The sequence below is a fragment of the Strix aluco genome, chromosome Z (genome assembly GCF_031877795.1).
Source record: "Strix aluco isolate bStrAlu1 chromosome Z, bStrAlu1.hap1, whole genome shotgun sequence".
NCBI classification, from domain to species: Eukaryota; Metazoa; Chordata; class Aves; order Strigiformes; family Strigidae; genus Strix; species Strix aluco.
Window position 1 is genome coordinate 75,930,477 of NC_133971.1, and position 26,134 is coordinate 75,956,610.

General features: G+C 42.1%; 1 protein-coding gene across 8 annotated transcripts in view; it reads left to right on the forward strand.

Annotated features, from left to right (window-relative positions):
* The first annotated feature begins 8,094 nt into the window (after positions 1-8,094).
* Positions 8,095-26,134, forward strand: part of RAI14 (retinoic acid induced 14) — an 85,579-nt gene continuing 67,539 nt past the window's right edge. For 7 of the 8 annotated variants that reach the window (XM_074812597.1, XM_074812600.1, XM_074812599.1 and 4 more), the window contains exons 1-2: positions 8,095-8,167; positions 18,022-18,113. In XM_074812597.1, the coding sequence (XP_074668698.1) occupies positions 18,078-18,113 (36 nt within the window). In that variant the 5' untranslated portion in view covers positions 8,095-8,167; positions 18,022-18,077. Of the gene's footprint in view, positions 8,168-8,411; positions 8,432-18,021; positions 18,114-26,134 lie in introns of those variants that run through there. The other variant, XM_074812598.1, reaches the window with a different exon arrangement.

Below are 26,134 nucleotides of genomic sequence, written 5' to 3' on the forward strand. Positions count from 1 at the left end.
TGTATTTAATGATCTTTATTAAACCTGAAAGCTAAAGGAACTGGAAGCAGCACCAGACTGTCAGCCAGGGTGTCGCTCTCATGGCCTGCAAGAACAGAGTCCTGTGCCCAGGGCAAAAGCTAACATGTTCCAGAGTCAGGCTCCATATTTCCTCAGAGGTTGGTACCACCAGACCCCTTTGTAAGATCAGATGTTTCTTCATAAGTTGGCACTCTTGCAAAAAAGGTGTTCTATTCTCATTCTTTGGACAGCAGTTTAAACTCAAGAAAAGTTTGAAACTGAAAGAACTGGCATGAGCAAATTGAAATCTGTACTTTCTGTTTATTGAAATACAACAGTAAGATGCTCCAAGATGTTGCTGATCCCATATGGAAGTTGGAGATGAGTCTTGCTTCTAGGAACTCTGCATACCACCAGGCCATGGTTTCAAGGTAATTATTAGTGGACTTGTGCATGGCTAGGCACTTCTCAGCACAAACATGATCTGCCTCAAATCTGAGCACATTTAACCTGGCATCAGATCAGCACAGCCAGCACACTGATGTGTATCCCTTGTATTCCACTATCCATTTATCTGGCTAATGCACTCTGGAAAGGCTCCAAGCCTGTAGTGAGTTGCTGCCTGCCCCCACCCCCCACCCCCATCATGACCATTCATTTTGTTGAGTTCTTTCGCATTCTTTCCGCTTCCAAATTCTCACCAGCTGTGAAGAAAATGGTTACTGCTTGAGTGTCTTCACTCTCAGGTGCCAGCTCTCTCCTCTCCTCCTTACCAGACAGAGTCTTATTTGGTAGGAGAGTGTTGGTGATAGCCAGACCTAGCTGTCTGCCCCAGCTCTCCACCTGGAAGATGGTGAGAGGCAGAGGAATGAGTCCTAGTAGCTCCTACAGAATAAAGGCTCATGGTATGCTTGGTGTAATTGGAAAGCAGCAGAGGCGTTTGCGGTGAGAATATGTTGGGACTTCTGTTGCACCTGTTTCTCTGACTGGGGGAGAAGGGTGAGATTTGGCCTAGACTCACTAATGGACACATGAATCCCCAACTGGTCATGAAGGATGGAAGAAAGTGTGGGAAGGAGAAGGGGGGATCTCCCTGCTGGTGACCACTGACCTTTTGATACAACCTTCACACAGGATGATGTGATTGTGTGAGTCATTCCATGGCAAAAGAATTATTTCTTCCCTCAAGGCCAGAGGAACCTGCTAAACAGATGGATTGAGGCTACTTTGGGGGTAGTCAATGAAATGTCTGATACTGAACATTCAAGCAAAAGAGCAAGTGCACAGTGTAAAACTATGAGAATGGTGGACATTTCAGCCATGGCATTGTACAGATACATGATACTTCATGTGGAAAAAATTCTACTGTATGGAAGAAATCACTTTAAATAAATCACTTTGAAAATGTATAAATTATTTCTATTGAGTGGAGTGAATTTATACTGGTTCACCCTTCTGGAGAATGTGGCTTTGGCTTTTTTTAGCCTTGATAATGCCAAACCCAGATCTCATCACTTCATGAAACTCTGCTCTTGGGTCCATATTTATAATCTTCTATGTACGATTGCATTCCTCTGTGATGGTTTGGTTTGTCATTATCTCTAAGAACTGGTACAGCATATCAAAGATTTACTCTCACTCCTTTGTTTGCTACATATTTGGTGGTAATTAGGTGCTTCATTTGTAGAAGTCCTTATGCAAAGCCTCCTCTCTGCTGGAGCAGGATTGCATAAGATTTATATCTGGTTTTGCTCAAAGTGCAGAAATCTCCAAGGTCTCCACATGAAATCGCAGAGTCTTAACCTTGGATCCCATCCCACTTTCCAACCCATTGACATTTTTTCTAGTTATCCAGGATAAATGCAATAGCCATCTCTGAGAAATAAAAAGGAAGGTCTGACACTCATTTACACCAACCCCAGCAGAGGCAGGGGGCTTTACAGGCAAATATGAATCAGACCCAAACAAATTGTTAGTTGGATTATACTGATACAGCAGAAAGAAATCTTAGATTTTCCTTTCTTTTTTTTTTTTTTTTAACAGGTTTTGATTAACAAATACAAAAGAAAGATCGTAAAGCCTCAAAGTAAATGAAGACTCATAGAAGAAAAAACGTGATCTGAAAGTCTCTGTATCAGAGGAAGCATTTAAAAAAAAACCAAAACAGATGACTGACATAGTGAGATGTGGTTCTTCTGGAGATGTAAGGAAACTTCTTTTTCAAAAGCTGGAAGAGTGACAATAAAGACAGAATGCATATGGGATTTTGCACCTCCACAACAAAATCAGCAGCAGAAACTGCCATGGGAATACAGCGTGGGACAGACTGAAGTTTTAGTTTGCAGATGCCAAGTACTTTAACAAATCTAGTAAGGAACAAAGACAAAAAAATAAGCAGTTTGAAATGCCATTTGCAAGGTGCTTGGTTTCTCTGTAATGCAAATAGTCATATAAAATATGCAGGAATGTGGATTTCTTCGGTTTGAATGGGAAGAGGAAATTGATTCACAAATTCTGAATGGAATAGAAAGCTTAGAGCAAGGGTAGAGACAAAGCAACTGCCTGCACGGTGTGGAGTAAATATGGCAAGTAACTGCCTCTTTCTGTGGGAACTGCTTTGACTTTTGTGCTATAACAACACAATCAAGGTGCTCTCCTGTGTAACTGAATACTAGGAATTTTACTCTTTAGTGATTCTCAGATTACTATAATCTTCTTCTGGGTTGTTCTTGGGCAACTGGCCTTTCAGGACTTTCAGTGGTGTTCCTTCAAAGAGCCCTTTATATTTGTGGAGGGGTGGAAGCCAGCTCTCCACAAGGTGTGCTCTGCCTGGCCTCTGGTAGTCTGGTGGCTTCAGTCAGATGTTCCCACTAGGCTTTTGCGAAGTCTTGACCATCAAGCTTGCAGGGAAGTCTCTAGGTTGTGCAGGGGCTGGGAAGCAAGGGATTTGCTCATGAGTGATCTTAGTCCCCAGCTGTATCTGTGGAACCCAGTGGAGAGAAAATCTTCCTCTCACTTGTGGAAGAGTGGAGGAAAGTTAGCAAGTCAAAATGCACAGAAATCCCATGGCCCCATGCAGGAGTGACTGTGAAGGTAAGATCGAAGAACCCTTGTTAGAAAAAACAGAGCAGAGGATGATACACAAAACCAGCACATTCATGGTATAGAGACCTGAAATATGCCCTGTTGATTCTGGGATACATTTTTAACAAAGCTTTGTTCTTTCCTTCCAAAGATCTTGTTGACTATTTGAACAGTTGCCTTTCTGCTTGCTGAGCTTTTCTGTAAGAAGAAATGAAGCACTTTTTCTTTTTTAAATTATTCACATAGATGCACTCCCATTTCAGGCACAATCTGTTTGTCTAAGGAGTGCATAATCCTCTTTTGTTGTTTCCATGGACTTGTGCTTTTAAAATAATTCAAGAATTAAATATGTTATGGAATAATTCTGAGGATGAGTCTCTGTGGGAAAGCTGTATTAGATCATCAAGCCTACTTCCTTGCAGCTCCAAGCTGTGGTCCCCACAGGGAAGATGTACAAGATAAATTTATTTTATACTGGATGTTAGCAAAAAGGCCAAGAAATTATTCTTCTCCTAGTTAAACCTACAGAAAGCACATTCATATCAAAGACACTAACATGCAAGCACAGATTTCCATAATAATGTGAGAAAGTGAAAGAAAAAAAGAGGATTTTTAGTCTTTGAGGCTAAGAAGGATTGCGTTAATTCCTTTTGTATATCTCAGTGGCTACAAACCAAAATGAAAAATATATCCAGAGGCAGATAATGTCCTTCCTCTCATAGGGAGAGAAGAGTTCTGGAAGACTGTTCTCTTTCCTGACTGGAACTGATCTATTCAGTCCAACTCAGGCTCCCCAAGGTCCATCTGATCTCTGCTGTGAAACACTTGAAGGAATTAGCAACAGTGACACAGACAGCCTGGCCTCCTCCTTTGGCTCCTGATTTCTTCTCCTATGGCAGAGGAGGAATATTCAGATTTACAGGGCCCAGTTGAAGGCATCCTGGCCTCGTGGTGCCTCTTGTGGCCATGGCAAAGCAGGGCCCTGCAGCACAGGAAAAATTGCAAGGGCAAAGCAACTGAATTTCTCTGGACCTTTCCTAGAAATGCCATCTGGGTCATACAAATTATAGACTGTGACTCCATGCAGAAAGGTGTGAAGAGCAGAGCGTAGATGTAAAAACCATAAAGAAGAAGGAAGGTTGATGGAGGCTGAGGAAATATCCATCTAGCAAGTGAAAGTTGAAATAATCTAGACAATTCCCTGCAACTATTATTAGATTTTTCCTTCAGCCTTTGAAAGATCAATTAAAAGTAAAAGAAATCCCTAGGTAGGCTTTCCTCTCTCTCAAAATTTTGTCCGTTAAGAACCCTGTCTGAGCAGCTCCAGTTGTGACTTTCTTCAATTTTTAGCATTTTCCTGTGTTGACCTTGTCAGGCCCATTGCTGTTGCTACACAAACAGCAGAGAAACAGTAAAGGAGAAAAATTCCCAACCAAGTTTTCTGAAGCATGTCACATTGTGAAGAGGCATCAAGTACCTCCTTTCTGTGCTAACAAGTTATTAAAAAAAGAAAGCGCTCTGGTGGGAGCAGATATAAATGACACTTTTTAACTGTCTCTCTTGTTACCACAGAGATTCCTGCATTTATGGGGGACATCTGTTTCAAAGGGTGAAAAAAAAACATTTTACTGTAGGCAAAGAACAGCCAGGGAACAAAATCATGTCTCAAAATCTAAAATCAAACTTTCTTTAAATTGTCCTTCAGCAAAAAATAACAGGCAGGATTAGCAAAACAAACTATATTCTGATTGGAAATAATCAGACCAGAACAAGTCCATCAAGGGGAGAGAAAATGTAGCACTTATAGCTCATAGAACAGGTTTAAGATGCTTGAAGGATTGCACGGAAGTAATTAGCCAGCTCAGGAGTGTGATTTCCTTTGCAAATAATTTCTAAGTGGAGATGTGACCAGTGCTTTATGTTCTGCAGAGGGCAGTAGCCAGGAGCAGCAAAAAAAATTTAACAACTAGCCAGAAGCAGCAGAAAAATATTAACAATGCGAAGTAAGCTAATTGTCAGATGCTATCAAGACAGTGCAACAGAGTGATAAGGTGTGATAAAAGACATCTTGAAGCCACTTCCAGGCTTCTCCCTTCTGGAGAAGTAGCTAGTACAGGTGATGCACAGTGCAATTGCTCACCACCCCCTGACCAATGCCCAAGAAGCAATCAATCCCCAGCCAGCTCCCCCCAGTTTATGTACTGAGCATGATGCTCTATGGTACGGCATACCCCTTTGGCTCATTTGGGTCAGCTGTCCTGGCCATGCTCCCTCCAGGCTTCTTGTACACCTCCTTGCTGGCAGAGCATGGGAGACTGAGAAATCCTTGACTTAGGATAAGCGCTACTTAACAACTAAAACATCAGTGTGTTATCAACATTATTCTCACACTCAGCCCAAACCAGAGCAGTGTATTAGTTACCAGGAAGAAAATTAACTCTATCCCAGGATGAAACCAGGACAAAAGGCCTGGGTGGTTTCATTACATCCTCACCGTGGGCAGCCAGTCAGAGTCAAAACTGGCTGCAATCCCCCAGCTTTTCTGGGAGACTGAGCAGAAGAGGATATTCTCTTCCTCTGAGCAGAAGAGGATATTCTCTTCCTCTCCCATCCTTGCCTCATGCCTGTTGTACAAGGAAATGGAGGGGCATGGGAAGGGCATCACACCACTGATGTGCCAATACTTAGATTTTGAGAGAAGCTGCTTGTGTAGGATGTACTCCACCTTCTGCCTCTTGCAGATTAGATTCTCTCCATTTTATGAACAACTTCTGTTAGTTCATGCTGAGCATTTAACAAAACCCTCAAGGAGTTGTTCTCACCCCATAGATGGACAGTAGAATCACAGGTGGAAAAACATGACTATTGCAGAGTCCTACAGCACACTGAGGGCAAAATTTGGAATGGAGCTGAGATCTCCTGACTCCCAATCTTGTGCTCTGCCTGCAAGAGGCTTCAGCCACAAAGTTACGAAGGAGTGCTTTGACTGAGCGTCAATGCCCTGCTCTTGGAGAGGGACCCAAAAGGGGGCTCAGAAAAGACCAAAGTGCAGTCTTCCATGCAAGACTAACCTAGAGGGCAGTCAGGTTCTGTCAGACAGATTGGTTTGGTTTAATGCATTTAAGCTAGCTGCCACTAGCTTGAAGCCTTTATCCTGGCCCACATTTTACCAGATGATGAACAATACTTCTCTGGGAACTAGTAAATACAGTATTTCCCAGTTCTCAAGAACTTAATATTTTATACCATAGCCAAAAGGCACTATTTATTATTCATGCATCATTATATGGGACCATCCCATGCAAACATACACAAACCTCATCTTTATGATATGCTGGCATTGAGAGTGGAAATAAAAATCCTACATGGTCAAATATTCAAAATTAAAGAGGTAGTACTTGCATATTAAATCATTTTCATGTTAGTCACATGTGATTACATGGAATTTTGCTGGTGTTGGAAGAAGTAGGCAAGATACTTTCTAAACATATTGTACACACGTATTTGGCTTTTAAAACTAACTGGAATTAAAAATAATTGCATAATAATTGCAACAAGTTTTGTAGCTGCTGAGCTAGCATTGCTGGGGAAGTTTAATTTTCCTATTTTTATTGGTTTTGTGCAAATTAATTTCTCAACATTAACTATATTAGATTAACATTGGTGTGCATGGTTTTTATAAGGAAAAAAGAGAGGAAACGGTGCTGGCATGATTATGGCAGTTCTCAAAGGTAAAACATATGCAAAACAAATTGACCAACGTAAGGACTGCAGATTAGCAGAAGAAAGTATGCTTCTGGTGATAATCAAGTGTATTTGTTTAATAACAATACTTGCCACTATTACAATAATGACCTAAAGTTTTGAAGTACTCGTTTCCTCCCTGTACTGTATGCCACTTTAGAAGGTGTGGATATGGTTGAGAACAGAGAAGATAAGAGCAATTACAGAGATGAAAGGAGACCTTCTCAGGTTGGGAAAGTGGTTGTGGTGAGTGGGGCCGGTAGATGGGCATAACACAATGGGAAGGTGACTAGCACAATGGCAGGACTCTGGTGGTGGGATGGTAGACAGGGGCTCACCAACTCACTGGACAATTGGTAGATGAACTGTCCAGAGTTCCTTGTGCAGGTGAAGGCAACCATGATCTTTTTGGTGAGATACTGAGGTGATTTGCTATCAGCTTGCTGGAAGACTTGAGAAAGGGCACTCTGGAGGTTCAACTTTGAGAAGAGGGGTTTGGCCTACACAGAAGAGAGACTTCTGGAGGACATCCAGGGAAGCAGTACCTTGGCACAGCTATAAAGCCCACTTGTGATTTTTTCTAACCTCTAAGCTCCTGTGTAACCAAACACTACACCACTCATTAATTTGGATAATTAAACAAGAAGTGCCCCACTTCTCTTTCTTCTGAAGCAGTCCTTCCTGCCTAGGGGTCTGAGCAAGGGGAATTCAACGCACGGGGAAGCTTTGGAGAGAACTGAAGTGCCGGATTTCTCTCACGCGCTTGAAGAACTCGACATATTTTCTTGTCCCCACCCCCCCCAGCTTTCTCCAGAGGCGGAAGGGACTTGGCACCCACCTCCCCCCATACCCTCCTTCCCACACACAACCGGCCCCGAGCGAGCAGGGTGGGCTCCTGGAAGCGTCTCCCACCACCATCACTCCGCGTGACAACCCCCCCTCTTGCCATCCCTTCCCCTCAGCAAGCCGCTCCTCGGCGGGGGGAGCCTCGCCAGGCGGGCGGGGGGGGCTGCGCGGGGCTGCGGCCCCCCGCGGGGAAAGGGAGGGGCGGGGAGGGGGCTTGCCCCCTCCCCGCCCCTCCCTTTCCCCGCGGGGGGCCGCAGCCCCGCGGTCACGTGGCCGCGGAGTGATGTCACGCCCCCCCCTCCCGCCCTATCCGCGCGGAGCGGCCGAGTGTCCCGGGGCAGGCGGTGCCGCCGCTCCGCCCTTCAGCAGCGACGCGGTTCGGTGCGCGGTTGCCGGCGGCGGCGAAGGAGGAGGAGGAGGAAGAGGAGGAGGAGGAGGAGGCGGCGGCGGCGGCGGCGGCAGCGATCGTAGCGGGACGCGGTTCCTCCATGAGGTGAGGGCGTCTCGGCGGGGAGAAGGGGGGAGGTTGCGTGCGCGCAGGCACGGCGGCGGGCGACGTGAATAGGGGCTTTGTGTGCGGCGCCCACCTGCCCCCCGCCGCCGACCGCGGGGGGCTGATGCCGACGTTGCCGCCGGCGGAGCCTGAGGGGAGAAATCCTCTGCGGGGCTCAACAGGAGGAAACTTCTCCCTTCTGCCGGAGAGCCCTGTTTCCCCGGTGTGGGAGACTGGAAGCAGTGAGGGAAGGGAGCGCAGCCCGTGAGTCGTTGCCGCTTGGCTGTTTATTTACTTTCTTTATAGTTTTATGATTTTTTTTTTTCCCCCCTTGTCTCCTCGGTGCGTGGCGGGGGGTGACAGCTGCCTGCGGCGGTGAGCGGTAGCACCTCGGTGCCTTCAGGCCGGCGCCAGCTCACCGCCCCGGACCCCTACCCGCCCCTCGGTGGGGGTCTCCGCGGGTCCCGCAGCCCCTCGCCGCTTCGGGGAGGGGGTCGCCAGTCCCTGACAGCGCGGGTCCGGCTGAGCCCTGGGGGCAGCGGTGCCGCCTCCTCACCCCCTTCTCCCGGGGGACCCTGACAGAAATTAAATCCGCCCCCGGGGGAGGACCCTCGGATTGCCTCGCTCCCATGAAGAAGGTGGCCCCCGGGACGGCGCTGTCTCGGTGCTCGCGTGGGGAGGTTTCTCTCCGGGGTTTGAGTGGGAGCTCGGGGAAGAGAGGGCTGGCTACCGGGCTGCCCTGGGGGGCGGTGGCTGGGCCGGGCTCCGGCGGGTCCCCCCGCACCGCTGCCAGCCGCGTCCCCTCCTGCCCCGCGGGCACGCACCGCGGCTACGCCTTCCTCAGGCAGCGGGGGCTTGAAAGATCAGTATTTCGTGTAGATGTTACAAAAAAAAAAAAAAAAATTAAATAGCCAGCTTTAGGAATCGCATCAAGTTTAACCAGGAACCTGTGCATCTAACTTGCCACAGAGCACCCGAAAGACTTTGCTTTCTCTTGCACAGCGTTTGGCAGCACAAGGCTTCTGCAGTCGGCTCTTGCCGCTTGTTACATTCTTAATTTTCTCCCTGTGAAAAGACTAGTTAAATTCTGCTTTATCAGCATTGCAGGATCTTAACAAATTCTTCCGTTTGTTTCTATAGTGAATGTGAGTATGCTTATTACAGAACTGATATAAAACTCTTGCAGGCCAGTGGAGTGAGTGCCACTTTGGTAGAAGCTGAAGTCTCTTTTTTTTTTTTTTTTGTCATTATCCCAGTGGGTTGCAGATTAGTGTGTGTTATTTAAAAAAAAAAAAATCAGATTCTGAAAGCTACACATACATCATTTTAGAAAGACCTCCTGATGTCCTACATTAACTAGGAGTAAATGAATTTAGTAAATATCTGTCAATGACCCGCTTGGCTCTTGTCTTAGGACACTCATGGAAAGCTGTCAATGAAATTTTATTTACTAATAGAAGAATTACGTAACAGCTGTATGAACCAGAGGGAAAGCATTTGAGTAGATCAAGGCTTGATATGAGCTCAGGGTTCTCTTGAGTTGAAGCCAAGCTCAGTGCCAAGAAGTCACTATGCAGTAGCAGACGCCCGCCCTTTCAGTCTCTAAAAATATTGGCCCTGTGCTATTCTTTTCCCTTTTCCAAGAGTGCATCTGCTAGCAAAGCTATAAAATGCTACCTCTTCCCCTCTCCTTCCCTCAACCAAGACATGGGTAACATGAAGTGGGAAGGAGACTGGGAGGGAGGCTGCTGGTCTCATGAAGCGATGTAAGCATTTCACAAGGCGGTTCACTCACTTGCCTCATCTCTTTCTTTTTTTTTTTTTTTCTTTTTATATGTTTCCCACTATGTTACTTCTCCCTCTCTCTGAGAAGGATTTTGTGCTTCTCTTCAGGGAGAAGCAGTGCCTGGAGAAACATGAAAGCTAAGTTCTTTTGTGAGATGTTGGCAATTTCTGAATTCTACTGGAGCAATACCCTAATCACATTTGTTTTTAGAGCTGATTGTGGGCTAGTTCTTTTTGCACAGGGATAATTTCTGAAATAACTACAGAGAAAAAAACAAGGAAAGCTAGAACAAATCAGTTCAAACCTTTAGTGCCTTGCTTAGTGGCAGAGGTAGTAGACTACTGAAAATCCCAAGGTGGGACCATAGCAATCAGTAACGTCTTCTGGGGTTATAGATTCAAGTAACTGGCTCTCCTGCTGTGTGCATACTTCCTGCATGTCTGAGAGGCTTATTCTCTTCCCTACATTCCTTGGGGTTGCTGTCTAGGTGCCTGTGAATGCACACAGGTGATATAGCTCTACGTTTGAGGTAGCTGGGGACTTGTTTTCAGAGTTGTCAGTCCTTGCTGCTCCTAATGTTTTGACGGTCATCGAATAATGCACTTTTAGGGTATAGAAGAAGTAGTGCAAAGAGGTGTAATTCAGGTAATAGATTAGAGCAGAGCTTATCACTGTCAAACTGCCAGAGGCAGATGCAAGTCTGGTGAAGTGTGGAAGCAGCTGAAGATCTCCACTGGCACTTGGGACTAGCTACCAGTCCAGGTACTTGCTGAGGACTGCTGGAGTGCAAGCACACAGCAGTGAAAGAAAGCATTCTCCTCTTGTGTTGAGGTCCAGAACAGGATGGCCAGTAATGCCTGGAGGTGATGGTGGTAGTTGGTGTGCTGAACTTGAGAACACCTCTGGAGGAGAGAGTCTCCAGCCTAATGGTTAGTGCATTTGCCTGGGAAGTGTTAGATCTTGACTTTCAAGTCCTTCCCTGCAGACAGATCTTGCATTTTGGATGAATGCTGTAATAACTTACATATATTTTCTAAAGCTGCCATAGTCTCCTTTTGGTTTTGTGCCTGGAAGCCATTGCTGGTATTCAAAATACTGTAAAACAAGATTTGTGGTTTTTTCAACTGAATCTATAGAGGGGATGGGTAAAGTGGAGAGACAAGTTTGTTCAGTCACTACAATAGAAGAAGAATTTGTATGCTGGTCTGTCTATGACTCCGTAACTTCAGTAGCTGAGGATGTTCCACTTCTTCCCTTATAACTGCTGAGAGACAGGGAGCTACTGTTGGTTATTGCAGATGTCTGGATTCCCAAAGGCACTGGGACACCTTGAAGTGTCTCTGGGGAGTTTGACACTTGAGTGCTTTGGGGACCTTGTTTACAAGGACTTGGTTGAGACACCAGCATGATAACTCTAAGGGACTTATAGAAGTTCATAGGTCTCTGAAGGCTGGGAGAAGTATCTCAAACACTAGATCTTCTCCAATATTTGTATGGCACCTGGTGCTGCTGCTATTGAATATGTTTCAACAACCTGAATAAAATCAGTTAAAAATCACTTGATTATCACTTAAGATGCAGATGTTGATCTTGCTGATCTTGCTGATGTTCTGCTAGTTGATAGCATTGATAGTCTTCCAGGATAGAAAATATCTGAATTCCTAGTACTTTTTTTTTTGAGGGGTGAAAACACACCTAACTCTTTTTTTGTTATTGGGTAATGTTTAAAAAGGTATCATCAGCTAAAATATTTTCCCTACCCAAGAACTTGGAAGCTGAATAGGGAAGTTGTGTTATCATCACAGTCTCTGAAGGTATTTCTAGACTACAGGAGTTTCTACACTACTGAAGTAGATCCCCTTTGAATAGTTTAAGGGCAGAGTTTATGGGAGTGAGGCTTGGCGAGTGCCTTAGGCAAATTAAATTGTTGTTCCTGTCTTCCTAACTCCTGCCCTGATAGATAAAAGTTCTGCCTTAGGCTGTTTCAGAATGTTCATCCATAAAGTCTTGGATATGTCTCTTCATAGATTTAACGTTGCATCTGTACAGATTGTCGGTTCGGCCATTCTGAAGAGCATCTAGTGGAACGGTTGATACAGAATATTAGGAAGGCAGTAAGTATAAACAAGTACTAACTAGCTGGTGTTATCCATGTGGGTTTTTCATTTAAGAACTGGCATTTCACAAGTGGGACTCTGCGTCATTTTTCTCTATTTCTAGTTGTAGCTGGATGCATCAATTCCAATCTAGCCCTGTTGGACTAAGCATTGAATATGGAAAAGTCTTCAGGACTGCAACATATCTTCTGTATGATCAAACCAGAGAATATGGCCTCAAAATTGAGGGGCACGCAAGGGTGGAGGGGCTTTTTGTTTTAGACACAGGAAAATTGAAAGCAGAGAAAGACAGCAGTATGTCCCAGCTCATGCAGCAAGTCTTGTCTCTCTTACTGTGCTCTTCAGTGAGCTGAATGTGTGTTGACAGACACTTCTAGACAAAAGAACTGGAGTAAGAACAGAGTAAAGTTGTATGTAATGAGTGAATGACAGATTTGCCCGGACTTTGCTTGAGCTAGGATTTTGCCTGGAGTGCTGTCTAATATGCCAAGTAAACAAATCAGGGCAATGTCACATTTTGATTTTTCTCCAATCTTCTCCTGTAATTCACTGTGTCTAAGGCCTTGTTGATGCAAGCTCTCTCCTAGCTGTCTAGAACTGATTTTGAAAACGCTGTTAGCAAACTGAACATATCCCCACATTGACAGTCTTGCCTGGGTTTGTACTGGCTGTATAACATTCACAGAGGCTGGTACTGCTTGAGCATTTAGATGATACTGCTCCATTAAAGATGAAGTTTAACATTTGCAAATTCTGAATATCAAAAGGAAGTTTAAGAGAGTTGATGCAAAGCATTCTGGAGGGAGGAGCGGTAGCTGTGGATTTGTTAGTGATGCAATATCTATGGAGCCCTAACTTTTGGGCTCAAATGCTTGAATTTGTACAGTTCAGCACATCCTTGCCAGTGATTTGTGAACGGATGGAGGGATTGTGCTAAGTTACCCAAGGCCCTTGCTATCTCTGATGTCTGATTCTGTTTAGAGTGGGATTAACTGTATATAAATCACTCCCACTCTTGTGTAGTGCTTGGGCTTCTCAGTGCATTTTTCAGTGTGTTTTCATTAGTAAGTAATAGATTAACCAAGCCAAGAATTATTTGTCTTTATAGGTGACATTAAGTTTAAAAAAATTCTGTTCCATTTGTCTTTTCCTATGATAGGAAGATGGGTTACTCAAGATGGAAAAACTGAGCTGTGCTGATAAAGAGCAGGGAAATGTTCCCGTTGCTTTTGGTCACATCATACATGCTTCGTTGCTTTGGCCTGAGCAATAGAGAGAAGAATATGCTCAGCTGGATGGAAATGAGAAGGTAGTCAGAGATGAAGTATTGGGTAGATTTTTTTTAGGACAGCATGGGCTTGCTGCATTTATGTGCAAACAACCAAAGAGGCTAGGCAATGGCTAATGCCTCCAGGTGGTCCTGTGGTTCTGGCAATGCTAAGGAGGCCCAGGTTTGGGCATGTTCTTGGTATTGGATAGTAGGTCAGGCGACCTCAGGCATGTGAAGCTTTTGAGAAGTTGGTTACTGAAGATGGGCAGCAGAAGAGATGCTAGTAGTGTGGATGCCTCTGGCTATTGGCAGTGCAAAGGCTTGTGCTTCTGGGTCAGAGCACAGCTTGTGATTTAGAAAATGATCATCCAGACAATAAATGGTGGTGTTGTGCTCTGGGAGAAGACACTTCTGGGGCCCCTTATTTTCCACTGTGAGTGTAGGTGTATTCATACAAAGGAAGATGTAAGTGTATGTCAGCAGTGGTATTCTTCCAGACTCTTTTTTATTTTTTTTCTCTTTATGTTGCCAGATATTGCATGGAGTCTCTAGTTCTTTTCTGTAACCTCATAAAGTTAAAACAAATTTTTGGAGTATTTTTGGGAGGGGAAGGGGAAATGAGTTGACAACATGAATTGCGCTTTCCTGCAGAAGAGCAAGAAGAGCACTGTCTGAGATGGAGGCTTCTCAGGGTGTTCTGAAAGACATGCAAGATTTTTGACACCTAGATTAATTGAATTCAGCACTTACCAGTAAAGGTTAACTGTCACTGGCATGAATAGTGTGCATAGTGTATGGTTTTACTGTAAACTTGTAGTTTTACTTAGTAAAACTAAGGCTGTTTTACTGTTGCATCACTGGATCTTTGGTCACTCAAGGAATTAATTGTAATCTTGTTTGCAAGGCCTTGCTCTGCTTTTAATGCAATTTAATGAAAGGAAAAAATATGTCAGTATTGTTGTTTACTGTGGTTTGCACAAATCTCACTGTAAATCAGTGGGTAAGATTATCCTAATCTGTTTCCTGTGTTTAAAGATTGTATTGTGTATTAAAACACAGTTTCAATGAAATTACTGAGGTTGAAGATTACCACCACTTCAGTGTCTCTTGTTTTAACTAGATAGGTTTACCACCAATCTAAAGATGTTTTCAGTGGCTTGTATTCCTGAAAGCTATTTCTTAACATTAAGCTGAAGGAAGATGAGATAGAGAACTAGATATTTAAATTTTGGAGCTAATGGTTAAAAGCATGTGATCAGCATAGCTTTTAGAATCCCTGGAGTTAAGCTCTTCTCTAGTGCTAACTTGCTGCAGCTACAAAATGACAGCGCTCAGTATTTATTATCACATTTGTTCTGAAAGAGGAGAAATGCCACTATTAGTAGAGATTGCTTCTTGTTAATACCTGTGATATCTTGCAGAAATACAGTTTTGAAGTGCCTTGATGCTCCCTAGTGAATTTCTATTAGTTGTTTCCTATCTTGTAAAACAGGAGTGTATTAATGGCATTTCCTTTATCCCCCTCTATGGCAAATGAACAGTTGTCATAGAGCTCTGCTGAATCAGGATGCTGACCTCTTCTTGCATCAATTCCAATAATTACACCATTTGAGAGGTGACTTCCTCGTTTAAACAGTGTCAAGAAAAGGCAGCCCTCACCGTTTCATGGGTTTTTATCTCTACAGCTGAAGGATTATGGGCATTATGATACACAAGCTCTAATCTTAGTGTTTGTGTTTAACTATCTCTTTATGAAAAAAATACAGATGTGACACACTCTAAACTTGATAATGCTGTTTTTGTGTGCTTGTGCATGCTTTTTTAATTATGCTGAGGACTTCAGTTTCCCATTCAGTGTATAAAATGCACTTACGTAAGAGGTGAAGTATCCTGTGGGAAAAATAAGTTGGCTTCTAATAGAAACACAGCTCACCTCCCTTCTTCCTTCCTCAAAATGGGAAAAAGTAGCATATTAGGAGTGCTTGTAGATCCTGTTAATTAGGTTCCTCACAGAGGAGAGTGCAGCTTTGCGGCTGTTCTGTGCACATACCTACAAGGAGTTGTCATCTCTCTCATAGCCCTGTAGTTGAGTACTTTATTTTTCATGGGAGCTATAACAAAACTTTTGTTTGTGGGAGCCAAAAATGCTGAGGGGGTGGTAAGGGGAAAGACAGCCTATAGCACACAATTCTTTGGCAATCTGTATGTGAGGAAAGATTTCTTATTTTCAGTTTCCCATGCACAGGATTTCTTTATATTTTATTAACTGATGTAATTAAACTGTATACCTTTTTTTTTTTTCTTTTAGTCAAATACGTTTATGTTTTAAAATAAAAAGTTAAGTTTTTATTGTTAAGTTTTGGATTTTGTGGGATATTGTATGATGTTTCTCAGCTTTTAAAGTTCCTTTAAATTGTGGTTTTGTTTTGGTTTTCCCAAAAGTGTTAAAAAGAGTTTGGGTTTTTGTCCTCCATTTTCTTTCTTTTTTGTTCTTTTTTCTTCTTTTTTTTTTTTTTTGCTGGCCTGGTATGTAAAGGCCAGATAAGTGTAATGGTATTTGTCTTGTCTGTACCCTGGCACTGCTGATCTTTGCAATGCTCGTTGTCCTTGGTGTTGCTAGAGAATGATTTAGGAGATTATTGGGCTCTTGCTGAGGTTCAGACTCCTTTCCAGTGCAGGTTATGACAGCTGTTGTGCAATTTAAATACTTTCTCCAAAGTTTGAGTAGGTGTAGCAGAAATAAAGTGGTAAGCTTCTCTAAGAGCAATTCCTTCATTTCGATTGTTAAAAACTTGCTTTTTAAATTTTTTTTGTTACTAATTTGCAAATACTGTATTCAGCCCAGGAAGAAGGTAAGAAATTGTCATTTAAGACAGGGAGTGGAAAGCTTCTGCGATTTCTTTTTTTTTATATTTTTTTTTTGTCTTTTCCGTTTGCATGCTAAGGAATTAGACAAAATGCCGCAAGCCCATTCTGCTTGAGACGAAAAGCAAGAACTTAGAAGGAAACCCCTTGTTCATATACCTGAAAGCAGTCAGGAATCTGATATGACTTCAGTCATTTAATTAGATTTAATGATATTTTAACAGCCTACAGAATTACCCCATCCAGTACTGGAGGTGTGTGTTCTGTGGGAAATGTATTTGTGTGCATGTAGTATATGGGATTTTTTGTTTGTTTGGGGTTTTTTTAAGAAATGTGCTTGTGTTTGTCTTGAGTGGCTGTCAGATAAATATGGGGTTGAACTAAATGACATGTTTACTTAGCACTAATTGCTACTCCTGAATGTTACTTCGAGTTGTATTTTGTGGAAGCATTCATATATATTCTGCCAAGCGTATACTGCGTAGTTGCGTTTTAAAATGCGTAGTAGAGTGATCATGTATAACATAGCAACTTGCTTCATAATAATGATTTTCTTTTATGAAACAACTGAATCTCACTTATCAAACTGTAATCTACTGTTTCTGAAGAGTGATGTGAACCATTAGTGACCCTGCATGACCTATTTGAATTTATGCTCCAGTCCTCGTTTCAGTTATTTATTTATCTGGCTAAACTTGTAATATTTTTTCTCCTTTTTTTCTAGGGTGGAGGGAGGAAGTTTATACAGCTGAACATCCTTTACTTTAAACTGTTCCTTCAGAAGGAATTTGTATAGCAGCTAAAACTTGTAGATGAGAGTGACTGGCTATTCCAGTGAGCATACTGTAAAACTAGAAATTTGGAACATTTTTGCATAGATGGCTTTGGCCAGTCCCAGGTGTATGTTGTTCTTTCATTATGTTTTTCTGCAGTGCTCTAGGAAAAAACACATTGCCATGCTGCTTCAACATGCTGTTCACTGTTACATTTGTCTTGGATCGGTAATGTGTGGTATATTGAAGCTTTCTGCAGGAGACTTTGCCCTAGGCACTGACTCCCTGTTCCCCTCTGAGAGCTTGCAGCTTGTCTGCAATGTTAGTTGTATATGTTTGTGCAACTGCTGCTTTTCTTCACTTGAAAGGAAGTGGGAACATGACTGTTTGTGATAGTTCACTGTCAAATTAAAACCAGCGATGACTTCAAGAATACACATACAGCTTCTTATGGGGAAGAGTGTAAAACAATTCTTCTAGTGATAACCTCATTCTTGCTCAAATGGTTTTATGTACTATGTTGTGTTGAGCTGTCCTAGTATGTGTCATGCATGGTTTAAGTGTAATTTTGACTTTGGTTAGTTGTTAGACTTGTACATACAATAGTGGTGGTACTTCTGCTTCCCAGTGCAGACCCACGGTTGTAGGATAGTGAAGTTTTAATTAATGATTTTGCATACTTATTTCTGCTTTTCACTCTTTAGAAACAGCTGCCCTGATATAAAGTTAACATAGGTGGTGTATGAACTGCTACGTGTATGAATGTGTTGGTGACCTAATTATGTTGAGAGGTAGCTCATACAACATGATACACACTTGAGTTTTTGGTAAAGATTTGTTCTGTTCTGCTGAGGTCAGACTTAGGCTTGCTTTTAAATTTGGATAAACAGAAAGTTTCCCTCAGCTGGCTGTTAATCTTTTTTAGAGCTTGAGGGCTAAATCCTCAAAGGGTGATATAGGTATGCAAATTCAATTCAGACTTGGCTGCCACTGAACTGAATGGTATCAAGTTGGAATCTTATTTTTCTTTCTTTTTTGTTTAGATATTGAAGAAGGATAAAAAGCTCCTTAAAGGTTTGGAAGGTTGAATGTGATCAGCATGAAGAGCTTAAAAGCAAAGTTCAGGAAGAGTGACGTAAGTATTTCTGCTCAGTTTGACTGCTGGTTTCCATGCTGGAAACAAATTCTTCACTCCCACCTTGATAAGGTTGTAGGTTAATGAATTACAGAAAAGAAAAACTTTTTCCAAGCAACAGCTGAGTATGGTATGGAGTAGGCTGTTTCTGTTTGGAGTGCAATTGTCTGTTATGCAAATTAATAGCATTTCACTATCTTGCTTTCCATAACTGAATCATGCGCGTGTGTGGTGTCTGCAGAACTTCCATTAGATTGTGCTGGTGCCTAGACTGAAACTTTGTTCCAGGTATAGGGTTAAGCCTAGTAAGGATTTTACTACCCAATCATATTTCCGTCTAAGCATAATACCATTCTTATCAGTGTGGTGTTTGAGCACTTAACAAAAGGTCTCCTCAGTCTGTGACAGGATTTCTTTGTCAGCAAGAATACAGGAACCAGCTGTGCAATTAGGGCAGCTGTGGCTTATCAATTCTAGTGTGAGAGGAGAGGTGAATATGAGGCTTGAGCAGTAAGGATGATGGACATAAATATGGAGTTCCTACAGGAGACTCTTCAGAACTGCATTTAGAGAGACATTAGGCTGCACGTCATACATTGCTTCTTGCTAGCAGTAGTAGTATAAGTGGAGACCCAGGCTTGAACTTGTATAGTAAGCGTACTTCCCTTGGAGCAGCGGAACTGCTGTAGTCCAGTCCTGTTCTTGTCTGTCTTTTCGTACTACTCATTGCAGCTTTTTGTCATGCATTCATGTTAATGCTTATTTGATAGCACAGCGAGCAGTCAGTGAAATAGGTGACTTTGTGTTTAACCGACTTTCCAGATTTTGTGTGGAATTCGTGACAAATCTCCATGATCTGTATGTTCCACCATTCATTCTGAATTTTTGCCCTGTTTTGAAAGAAGTGATGTGTTGTTGTTTGTCATGGCCAGATTTGCGCTGGGTCCCAGAGCAACAATATTTGGTGAAGATGCTTTGAATGTGAAAATGGAGCCTCTTCAGAAGTTTTGATGTTCGGGAATAAAATGACACGCTGCATTCAGGAGTAGTACAGGCTATGCTTTGATGTAAAGATGGTCTCATGGCACACCGTTAGAATGGTGTCTTTAGCTGGCTAGTAATGCACTTCAGTAGCTGTGAAGAAGGTAGAGATGCTGTTGTGCTGTAATCTGCAGATGTGCTGGTTACTGCTTAGAAAGTCTTTTGAGCTACAGGTTTTAACATTTGGTGCAGCTGCTGTATTGGCTTCCTAGCAGCAGCACTGGTGGATGCTCCTTCAGTTTAGCAAGAGCTGTCTAAAAAGACTACCTCTACAAATGAGGTATAATTGTGTATTATTGACATAATATAAATATGTCAACTGACCTTTGGTAACAGAGGGAAGCTTTTTTAACTATTTAAGCAGTGTTTGGCTTTTGCTAGTCACCAAACTGAATCAGCCAGTGGCACAGTGTCATGTGCCACTTCACAACAAATAATGTCATAAAGCTCTGGTGTCTCATCTAACTGAATATGCCATTCAGTTTAGAACTGCTAGAATTTTGTGATCAGATATTGTTGCTCCTGTTGCAACGAGTAGCAGCAATTGCTATTTTGAGTTCACCTACACCAGTAAAACTTTTTATAGGCATCTGCTTGGGTAATGAGAACAGTCCCTTGGCTAATATATGAACACACTTGCTATTATGGAAGTTAGGTGTGCCTGTGTGTTAGGATGACTTCATTCACACTTTTGTGCCTGTTGGCTGGGCTGCTGCTCTAGAGCAAAGGCTAAGTGACATGCGTGATGCAACTAGATCTTGCTGTAGCTAGTCCACCCACTGTAATAAATTGCACTGGTTCACTTATTCTGTACTTATCTATCCTTGATAACTCGCTCACGCCTCTCCCCAAAACCAAGTGGAGTCTGAAAGTAATTGCTGTTTTGATACTATGGCTGTCTACTGACTGGAGACAAAGTTGACCACAAAGGATTTTTCAGATACCTAAAATTTAGATATGCAGCTCTAAGGGCACAGCAGTCTAAATCCATGACGGTCTGGTTTCCTCTGTTTTGAAGCCAAACCTTAAGGGCATAATTCAAAACAGCCAACAGGAGCTGTTCTATATTTTGTGCAGGATAAGCAAGCAGGATTATCCTTCTCTTTAGTTTCCAGAAGCTGCCCTTAGCTATAATTTGTGAGGAGGGGGAAGAGGAGGTGGTTTTAATTGGAATTAGTCTTATTTGTGTCTCAATTTATAAGATGTGGTAACTGCTTTTGAATTGGGGATAAGGGTAAAGTCAGCAAGGATGGAAGGACTCATCCCACCTCACTTGTATTTCTTTCTGGAGGAAGTCTTTAATGTCTTATTTTGTAGAACTGAAGGTGTCTTGGGCTAAAGAATGATACCCTTCTCTTTAGCCTCACTGTTAGCATAAAAAAATAGGAAGAGGCGGAGGAGTAGGAATAAGTCTTCAAGGTGTATGTGAGAAATAGGAATTACACAAACACTTCTCCAGTAGTAAGGCTGATAACATAAAACTGTATGCTGGAATGAAGACTGTGTAGGAAACTTCACTGGTGTATTAAAGCTCTCTAGGCTATTCTGGAGTGGCTGAATTGAAAGTGGGCACAACTGCTGATATTTGTGTATATGTCTCTGTCCTTGCTGCAGGGCTTTGCTGTGGTGCTGTAGCTACACCAGTCTTACAGCTTGCAAAAGAGGTGTCCCTGTTCCCTCTTCTTTCATCTCTGTCCTTCTGGTTTTAAGGGTACCTGACCCTGCAGTGAGCCAATTCAGGGACATAAAGTGATGGAAAATTACTTTGTGGGGTGAGTTTTAGCTGATTAACTCCCTACTCTGTCTCACTGTAGGGTCAACTGTGAGATGAATGGTGGAAGTAGGAGGAGCAGGAGGACATCCCTTTCTGTAGCTGTTGCTTGGCTTAGCTGCACTGTCAAATCACACCCTGAATTTATTGACCTAAAAAGCACAGGGATGGGCACACCAGCAGAATTGTTGCAGGAACACACAAGTTAATAAGGCTCCTAATTCTGATATTTAGCAGAACTGATATAGTCCACAGCTGAGAGATGGGAGTATGACTCTTCTTAGATGGGAGGGTGACTCCTCACTTCATGCTTTTGCTGCTCAGCTCCCCTGTACCTCACTTGATTCGCTCTCCGTGTGCACTCCCTTAACTGGAGAATCCTTTTTCCTTGACATACTTAACCGCTGTGAAATCCTTCCTGGGAGTGACTGTTGCCATGTGAACATGTGTATTTGGTGTGGAGGAATGAGATTTATTGCTCTGTCATAAATGAGTATCGTCAAAGAGTGATGTGTGGTTACAGGAGGATCCTTGTAGACCATAAATCTGTGAACAGGATGCCTAGGTGGGAACAAATACTGAGATTGGAAGCTAAGTAGTGAATGTGCACGCTTCAAGAGTCTGTAGACAAAGCAACAGAAATTGGACTTAGGTCTTGACAAAGCAACTAGTCTCTTGCTGTATTTTCTCTCTTTTTCTTCAGCTCTTGTTCCTCGTTACCAAACTCAAAACCTGTTATTTGTAACACCTAGAAGCTGACAGCCTAAAAGGATGACTGTTTTAGTTGTTGCAAGAGACTATTACATGTAACACTTGAAAGAGTTGGTGTGGTAGTATCAGAAGCTATCACTTCAGAGCTTGAATTTGTTTATAGACTGTCTGTAGTTTATTCACATGCTAGAGAATGAACTTCTCCACCCATTAAGACAGAAGTTCTTCACTGTTTCTTCTTGGAAAAGCAGAGTTTGAAATAATCCAATTAAAACAAAAACAGTGCTCCTGATGTTTGACTAGGCCTCTTATTAATATTTGAGATTTGAGTGTTTTTTGTAATAACTAGTCAGTTTGTGGCCTGACTTCAAAAACATCTAGAATCTTAAATAGGCAGATGAGGGCTGAGTGTATTTTCAAATGTGCAAAGATACTAAACCTGTCTAAACATGTTTTGTCTCCTTCTTAAATATGACAAGATACTCATCAACATTTTTAGGCACCTACACACATTTAAATATCTACCTCTTTGATACTAAGATATTGTAGGAACTTAGGTGATGTTTAGGTAGGTTTGGTTTTAACTGTGTTCTTGATTACTCTAGAAAAGGCATAATGTGTCAAGGCTGTGATGGGTTGGATTGTTTCATCTCCCCTACCTGTAGGGGAAAACTGAAAAGTTTTAAAACTATTTTCTGCGAGTACTGAAGATCAGCTGAAAAACACGCCTTGCAATTTGACAATGGACAAATTTTATTTTAATTGTTAGCTTGTTGACTGGACAAGACGAAGATTAGAATTGATATTTGGAAACAAATATCTTCAGTACTGAATAATTAGAAAAGTAGAGTGTCTTTTAAAATTGAGAATTGACTGTGCAGTTCAGCAGCAAAAGTAGCTATTGTCAGAAGCAGAGCCAAGACGAGCTGGGATTTCCCAATGCTAATTGCCAGCTCTAACTTCTGGTATTTCTGGAAATGCCTATTTGTTGTACTGTCACGCGGGGGTTGAAAAGTCTGCAGTTCTTGTGAAAATTCTGCTTTTTGGCCTGTGGTGTACTCATTGTTCCATAAATCTCAAAATGATGAGGCAGTTAGGTATGTTGTAGTATAAAATCTCAGTCTTAATCTAGACACTGTGCTAAGGCTTAGCACTACTTTTTAATGCCCAGTGTTCTAAGTAGGCTTCCATTCAACAGTTTTTAAAGTATGAAAAGCTACATGGGGGTCTGGAACAGAAAGATTGCTGGGATACATTCCATTGAAATCACTGTGTTCCCATGTGCTCTGGACTGAATGTGTGGGAGAACAAAACTTGGGTGGGGCAACTTTAAAAATAATAAAGCAAGATCTCCTTTAAACAGCCCTTAAATTCTTTTATCCACTGAAAACTACAATTAACCTAAAAAGGAGCATGGGGTTATTGAAAATTGCACTATCCACTCAGTGTACGTGTACTACTTTCTTTCAGGGTAATTGTGACAAAAACCCCCACATACAGAGTTTACTCTGGCTAAAATGTGAAATAGCAATGTTGTCTGACATCTTTACCTAACTATTTAGAAAATGTACTACTGAAACTTCCTTTTATTTAGGTGTCCTTCTCTTACTGGGTGTTGAATTAAATTGGCCTGAAACACATCATCATGATTGCAGCTTTCCCTCAGTTTACTGTGTTCTTCAGTAATAAATTTTGATTCCACTATACAGTGTGTAGGGGAGGACTTGATCTCTGGAATGTATAGATTGTCCTCAATCACCTCTTCTTGAGGAAGGAGGATTTAGCCTTCTCTCCTTCTTGAAACAAGTGCCATGGCTCCTGCTTTTTCCTCCCTCTGTCAGGAGTCAAGGGTTCTATCTTCCACCCCATTTTCTGCTCTGGAGCTATTTGACTTAATGCCTCCAGTTCCGGACAACATAAGGCTCAGCTCTAGTCAGCTTGCTCTTCCAGCCAAAGCTTAAATGCTTTGTGCAGTAAAGAATTTAAAAATATTGAGTCCTATAGTAGTACATAGAGTAAGACCTGCTGCCTGTTGTAGTTAGTTCAGTGTGAACCTCTTGCCATCAGGCAGTGTCTTTTCTTTGTTATTGACAATAGGAATGTGTTCAGAGTACTCGTAGAATTACCTTATTGAGGTGGATGGTAATTCTGGTGCACTTGAGCACTCTGAGGGAGCCAATATCAGCCCATATTGTAGCATCTCTTTTAATATGGTGGAAGGAAAATGTAACAGAGGCAAGTGAAGACCGATAGATAAGGGTGGGGGAAAACAGAAAGGAAAAAGAACAGGTCTGAAAGGGAGGGGAGAGGAGGGACAGTTGAAGCTGTAGGGTTAGAGTTACTATTTTGGTAACTGTTCTGTGAGAAGGAATAACTTGTGGGATGCCTGCTGATCAGCTGTCTGTGGGTGGGAAAGTACATAGATTTGGCAGTGTTTGAGGCAAAGTAACTTGCAGATATTCTAGAAACCTGCAGCATCTCCAAATGGTTGGGACAGAAAGGAACGGGAATAGGTTAAATGAGAACTGTGCTGTGGTGTTTGGAATTATAGTAGAGAAACCTGGGCTGGAGTTGGCTTACTTTGAATAAACACATAGTTATTTCCTAAAACAGGATTATAGTCTGGAGTATAGCAGAGAACATCTTGGTTGGGTTCCCAGCCAGTCTTTGTCAGTTTGTACTAAAATGTCATTGTCAGTTATAAATTAATGATTCCTTTGTCTGGTTCTAGTCCCATGTCTGTTAAGTGTGCAGTGTTCACCCAGAGATTGGATTGATCATAGACAATTGCAGTCCTAATCAGCCAGTCTTATAATGTAGTTGCACAGCAAGTGCAATGCTATTAAACCCTTGTGTTTGAAGTCAGAAGAAGCTTTGGGGATGAATCAGTGTCAGGTCAAACTTACAGGGCTGACCTCACTCACCCACTTGCAGTTTCTCTGTCCTGTTGGTAGCATGTTGTGCTCATCTGGGTTCTGCAATTCCACACCCGTGTTTGTCCCAGAATCACTGCCCTAAGGAAATGACATGCAGCTCCTGCACTGATTTCCTTTTGACTTCCACCTCCACCCATGCTTGTGCCCTGAATTAGGTGAAGAATAATATCTCCCATTATTATTGGCCCTAGAGTCATATTCTTACCGACACAGAATGACATGGGGCTAATGATTCTTCTGTAAATACAGGTTGGGAAAAGGGAAAGGTGACTCCTTTTCCTGGGTGCTGCCTGCCTAGGCCTGTCAACTTTGTTATTCCAGACTCCTTGCTTGCTTATCCATCTAGAGCTGGAGTAAGGGTTGGAGGCTGTGTGAAAGGAAACATCGATTAGTCACTGGTTGGCCACAAACACTGGTCTGCCCTGCCAGCCCGAGTGGTGCCTGGCAAGCTGAACACTTTGCATCTGTGTTCTGATCATGCCAAGATGGCTGGTTTGGCCATCCTCATGTGATCCTTCATTAAAAGGAATGTATGTAAAACATTTGCAAAGATGAAGAGGAACCCTCCCATTACAAAGTTGTTTTAAATGGAGATAAACTCTATAGTTATAGTTACAGGCAGCAATATACAAAATTGTAGCAGATAAGTGCAGAAACACCACAATTTGAAGCTAGCCAGTTTGTTGACAGTTCAGTACTAAATCAAATACCAGCATTAAGCAGCATGAACTGGGGGTGCTTAGGAAGAAGAAAGGCAAACTGGCATATTCCAACTGGAAAAAGTTAGTATTTTTAAATATATTGGTAACAAGAAAGGAATCTTTGTTGTGTAGAAACATGTCTTTTGTGTCCCTTTAAACAGAGCACAAAAGTTCAAAGGCCTGAGTTTGGAAGAGTTGGAAAAAAGCAATCGTAATTTTTTCATTTATTTGTTTATCTTTAATAAGGTTTAAATGTAAAGTAAAATAAATTGAAAATATGATAAATGAACAGTCTGTGTGTTCTTACTGTGGTACACTATATCCTCTCTCTTTTTGGCAATACTTGTGTCTAATCTGATTAAAAAAAAAATTCTGTCCAGCCATCAAAGTTGTCAGTTAAAACTCATGTAAAGGAGAGGATTTAATGAATGGTCCAGTCTTTGTGTTTGAAGACTGTTGTCTTGGCTTTACTAAGAACAAAAACCGATTTGCTGTGAAAAGGTGCTGTAGTATTATCTAAATAATATAACACGTATACGTCTTATTTTATTGCAGATTTGGGCCTTTTCATCCTATGCTTATATTTTGGGAGCCTATATGAGCAGACAACAAATGTTGAGGCGTTAATAAGCTGAAATAGATGTATTACTTGTCTTATTCCAGCAATATTTTCTAGTCCTGTTCTTCTGATTGTAAGACAATTGCCCAGCATTGGTGTCCTTGCTAATACGTTAGTAGTATAGCTGCCTGGACTTGTGTAGGTATTCTGACATGTGAAAAGCTTTTTAATGAGCTATTTTTCCTACTTCTGGACCTAAACTATCTAGAAGTATCTGCAGCCTTAAGCTTTTAAAAATACTG